This window comes from Orycteropus afer, unplaced genomic scaffold (assembly GCF_000298275.1).
Source record: "Orycteropus afer afer isolate SDZICR_OR568_19922 unplaced genomic scaffold, OryAfe1.0 scaffold00732, whole genome shotgun sequence".
NCBI lineage: Eukaryota > Metazoa > Chordata > Mammalia > Tubulidentata > Orycteropodidae > Orycteropus > Orycteropus afer.
In genome coordinates, this window is record NW_006922319.1 from 855,842 (window position 1) to 860,733 (window position 4,892).

Sequence of the window (4,892 nt, forward strand, 5' to 3'; positions counted from 1 at the left end):
TGCTCCAGCAGCTCCGAGTTGAGCGGCTCCCCTCCAGTCAAACAATGCCTCAGCTTCTTGAATTTGTATCTGGAGAGAAAGAGTTCCATGGAGTCTTTGGAGGAGAAATCTGAGTGGCTTTTGCTGATAGTTAGGTCATTCAAGAAACAAGTAGATGAGCTAGGAGAGGCGGGTCTTAAGAAAGCTCATTCAACAAATATTTGTTGAGGACCTACGACGTTTGCCAGATATTATTCTAGGCACGTGAGACACGTTTGTGATTCAAACAAGATTCCTGACGGCATTTACATTTTTGCAGGTGAAGGAGATGTTAGCTGCTAAAGAGGGAAAAGGTGGAAGAAAATGCTAATAATAATACTGAGTATTCATTAAGAGACAGGCATTATAACAGCTAATGTTAATTGAGCATTAACTATGTTGTAAGGCTTTATGAGCAGTCATTCCTCCCAACAATCCTATTTTACAGATGAGGACACTGAGGCTCAGAGAGGTGAAAGAACATGCCTAAGGCCTCTCGAATGGCTGAGGAGGATACTCTGTGTACCACGCACTTAGCTTTGGTGAAATACTGCACCTACCATGCCCCATACATTGCATTCTCACCAAAGCTCTTCAAGGTGTCTCTTAACCATTGCTGTCAAGTCAATTCTGACTCATGGTAACCATTACAGAACAGAGTAGAACAGCCCCATAGGGTTTTCTAGGCTGTAATCTTTATAGAAGCAGAGTGACCTTTCAGTTAGCAGCTAAGTGGTTAACCACTTCACCGCCAGGGCTCCTTATGGGTGGAGTTATCAGAGGCACAGAAAAGTCATCTAAACCAAAACCAAAACCAAAAACCAAATTTACTGCCATTGAGTCAGTTGGACACATAGCGACCCCTCCTTGGGTTTCTGAGGCAGTGTCTCTATGGAAGCAGAATGCCCAACCTTCCTTCTGAGGAGTGGCTGGTGGGCCACATTATTAGTAAGTAGCAGACCCTCGCCTGTTTGGCTTTGCAGCTTGAGGTTTTAGACGCTGGCCTTACCATAAAACTCAGATTAGAAAGCTTGGAATAGCCCAAGTCTGATAAAGTCCCAAATAGGTGGGAGGAGGTGGGTAGGATACAAATTGCATGTATTTGAAATCATCCTTGAAATGTGAGCAAGATGCTGACGTTCTGAGGGCCACAAAGAAGCTGACACTGACCAGGAAAAGAGAAGATCCACATCTGCTGTCTTCTCCCTCCCAAAGCACTCTCCCTCCTGGGAGTTCAGGTCTTGGTGGGAACAGAGAGTGGAAGAGCTGGTATTCCTTAAATTGTTCCCCTCTTCCTTACCCTCTCTCCTCAAGTACTCCATGTGTATTAGCTTAATAAATGTAATCACAGCTCCACTGTACAGGAAGGTGATTTGGCCTGTCTTCAAAGAAATACAAATGTAGTTTTTTTTAAAAAACACTACCAATTCTTTTGAGCTGGTTCTCACCTACCAGTGGTGCTACGAGAGTGTTCCAAGAAGGAGTTTTGGGATTATTGGGCTTTGGTTGTTCTGGGGGAAAAGTTCAGTTGCCCCTAAATATTGTCCCAATTGTTCTTAACTGAGGCAATTTTGCCCACCAGGGGGCATTTGACAATGCCTGGAGACATTTTTAGTTGTCACAATTTGGTAGAGGGGGTTGCTACTGATGTCTAGTGGGTAGAGGTCGGGGACGCTGCTAAACAACTTACAATGTGCAGGACAGCCCCCCCAACACAGAACTGTCTGGCCCCAAATGTCAATTGTCTGTTGTACGCAGGGTCACTATGACTTGGAGCCTACTCGACAACACCTAGCAGCAACAGCAAATGCCAATTGTAGGACCTCTGGTGGTGCAGTGGGGAAGGCCTTTGGCTACTAACCATAAGGTTGGTGGTTCAAACTCACCAGCTGCTCCGTGGGAAGAAGATGAGGCAGTCTACTTTTCTGAAGATTTATAGCCTTGGAAACCCTATGGGAGTCTCTATGAGTTCGAATTGATTTGATGGCAGTGGGTTTGGTTTGGTGTTTGGAAATGTCAATTGTGCTGAGATTGAAAAACCTTGGGCCATCACTGTGCTGAAAAGGGGAGATCTGTGATGCTTTAATTGTGGTTCAAGTAGAGATTTCTGATTACCTCTTGAGGTCTTTTTGCACAAGCATCCGGTACATGGTGGGAGCAGTGCACAGGGTGGTGATGGGATAAATGGTAAGCGTCTGGATGAATTATGAAAGAAACAAATGCCAGAATGGTTAGTTACAGGTCAAGAATAGAGCTGATATTTACAATCTTACCTTCTCATCTCTTAGTAAGTGCCCATCTTATGCTCATTACCAGGAATAAAAACCTGTTGCTGTAAAGTCAATTCTGAGACATGGCAACCCCATGTGTTACAGTGTATAATTAATTGCTCCATAGAGTTTCCTTTGCTTCAATCTTAACTGAAGCAGATTGCCAGGCCATTCTTCCATGGTATTGCTGGGTGGATTTGAACCAGCAGCTTTTAGGTTGAGCAGTCGAATGCAAAGGTCTTGAGCTACTAGAAAGTATTTATCAGTTGTCAATAAACCACACTGTATTGCCATTGAGTCAGTTCTGATTCATGGCAACCCTACAGGACAGAGTAGAAGTGCCCCATAGAGTTTCCAAGGCTGTAACTTTTATAGAAGCCAACTGCCTCATCTTTCTCCGAGTTTTTTTTTTTTTTTCTTTTTTAATTTTAGGATGATCTACCTGACAGTTTCCTCCCCCCCCATGGCTTATTTTATTATTATTACTATTATTTTATTTTTGCAATGTTCCCTCCCCTCCTACCCCTGGTAACTAACAAAGAAAGTTTCCTTCCATATATAAACTTTTCCTTGACTTTTTACAATAATGGAATAATTTGTTACTCTGTGACTGATTTTCACTCAGCATATGTCCTCCAAGTTCATCCATGTTATGTGATGTTTTGCAGATTCTATGTTATTCTTTAGGGTTGCATAGTATTCCATTGTGTGTATGTACCATAGTTTGGTTATCCGTTCTTCTGTTGTTGGGCACCTAGGTTGTTTCCATCTTCTTGCTATTGTAAATAGTGCTGTGATGAACACGTGTGTGCATATAGCTGTTTGATAGACAAATCCTTCACCCTCTACCCAGCCTACCAGAATCTAATAAGTTTCTGTCTCTCTCTCTCCCAGTACCTTCCTAGTCTCCACCCCCTAATTTCCACTTAGATCCTTTGTGTTCTTTCCCGCTCTTCAGGTGCTCCCGCCCCCAACTTCCGGTGGAGTTCTTTGTCCCCACCCCCCTCTCCAGTTTCTACTTGGATCCTTTGTCTCTGTCCCGGCTTATCCGCTGGACGGATGTTTCAATAAAAGTTGTTTTTCTAACAATTTACCCGGGTCTTGTTCTGCTCGGTATTCAACACCTAACATATATGGCCGAAATCCAGGAACCGCCAAGGGGAACCCAGAGAGGATCTCTGCCTCCCATTGCGGACTCTGCATCCACCACCAGCCAATTTATCTCGGGTAACATTTTGTCTTCTGAAGAATCTCTCTCAATTAGGCCTCTCTTCAGAGATCCTGCCCAAGTGTCTCATTTTTTTTTCTGTAATACTACTTGGCCTAAATATAAATTAGACCATGATTCTCTGTGGCCTGAAAATGGCACTTTGATTTAAAAGTCCTCCGAGACTTAAACAATTTTTGTCAACTCAATGGAAAATGGTTAGGTCCAGGCCTTCTTTACTCTCTGCAATAGACCCTCTCCTTGTCAGTTCCGCTCCGCCTATCAAATCGTCCTGCTTCACTCCAAACCCTCTTCCACCAACCCTGCCTTTTCTTGCTCAGAACTGCTGGGCTCTGAGACTCCTTTTGACCCAGCTGACCTTTCTCCACACCCCACCCCCACACCCGGGCTTCGACGAGTCCCCCTCCATATGCCTCTCCCGCCCTTCCTCCGCACCCAGACCCTTCTTTCTCCCCGCCAACAAACTCATTCTCGAACCACCCAGCACCAGCTCCCATTCTGCCACTCGGACAAGTGGCTGGGCCTGAAGGCATTGTCCGGGTTCATGTTCCCTTCTCCATGTCTGACCTATCCCAAGTTAAGAAACACTTTGGCTCCTTTTCAACGACCCCACTACCTATACCAAAGAATTTAAATACATCAAACAGTCTTATGATCTCACATGGCATGATATTTATGTCATTTTAACCTCTTCCCTAACCCTAGAAGAAAACGAACACGTCTGGCAGGCAGCTCAGGCTCATGCAGATGAATTTCATAGACAAGATACAGCTCTCCCCTTAGGGCCTGTAGCCATCCCTCAAACTGACCCAGATTGGAACTATCAGACAGGCTCCCCAGGCAGGCGACACCGTGGTCTCATCTCATTGCCGGCCTAAGAAAGACAGCTCATAAGGCAGTTAACTATGAAAAACTTAAAGAGATTACCCAAGGCCCTGAGGAAAATCTAGCCCTCTTTCTCACTGTCTCCTGGAAACTTTACAGAAATAGACAACTCTTAGTCCAGCCTCCCCAGAGGGAATTCTACTTCTCAACATGCATTTTATCTCCCAATCAGCTCTAGACATAAGATGTAAACTGCAGAAGCAGGACACAGGCCCTCAAACCCCTCAAAAGGACCTTCTTAACCTTGCCTTGAAGGTCTTTAATAATAGAGATGAGGAATTAAGGCTACAAGAACAGAGATGAGATCAGGCAAAGACCTAACTCTTAAGCCACCACCATTCAAGGCTCCATGAAACAGGCCCCGAGAGGTCAACTCACTCTTTTTTTTTTTTATTTTATTTTGATTTGGGTGAAGATTTACAGAGTAAATTCACTTTTCATACAGGAGTTCACATATACTTTGTCTCATGTCATTGACCAAAATTTACAAT

General features: G+C 44.2%; 1 protein-coding gene across 1 annotated transcript in view; it reads right to left on the reverse strand.

Moving 5' to 3' along the window:
* Positions 1 to 4,892, reverse strand: part of LOC103211404 (acyl-coenzyme A synthetase ACSM4, mitochondrial-like) — a 38,461-nt gene that overhangs the window by 2,516 nt on the left and 31,053 nt on the right. The window contains exons 6-7 of the mRNA XM_007957353.1: positions 2,134 to 2,213; positions 4 to 69 (exon numbers count right to left, since the gene is read on the reverse strand). Of these exons, the coding sequence (XP_007955544.1) occupies positions 4 to 69; positions 2,134 to 2,213 (146 nt within the window). The remainder of the gene's footprint in view (positions 1 to 3; positions 70 to 2,133; positions 2,214 to 4,892) is intronic.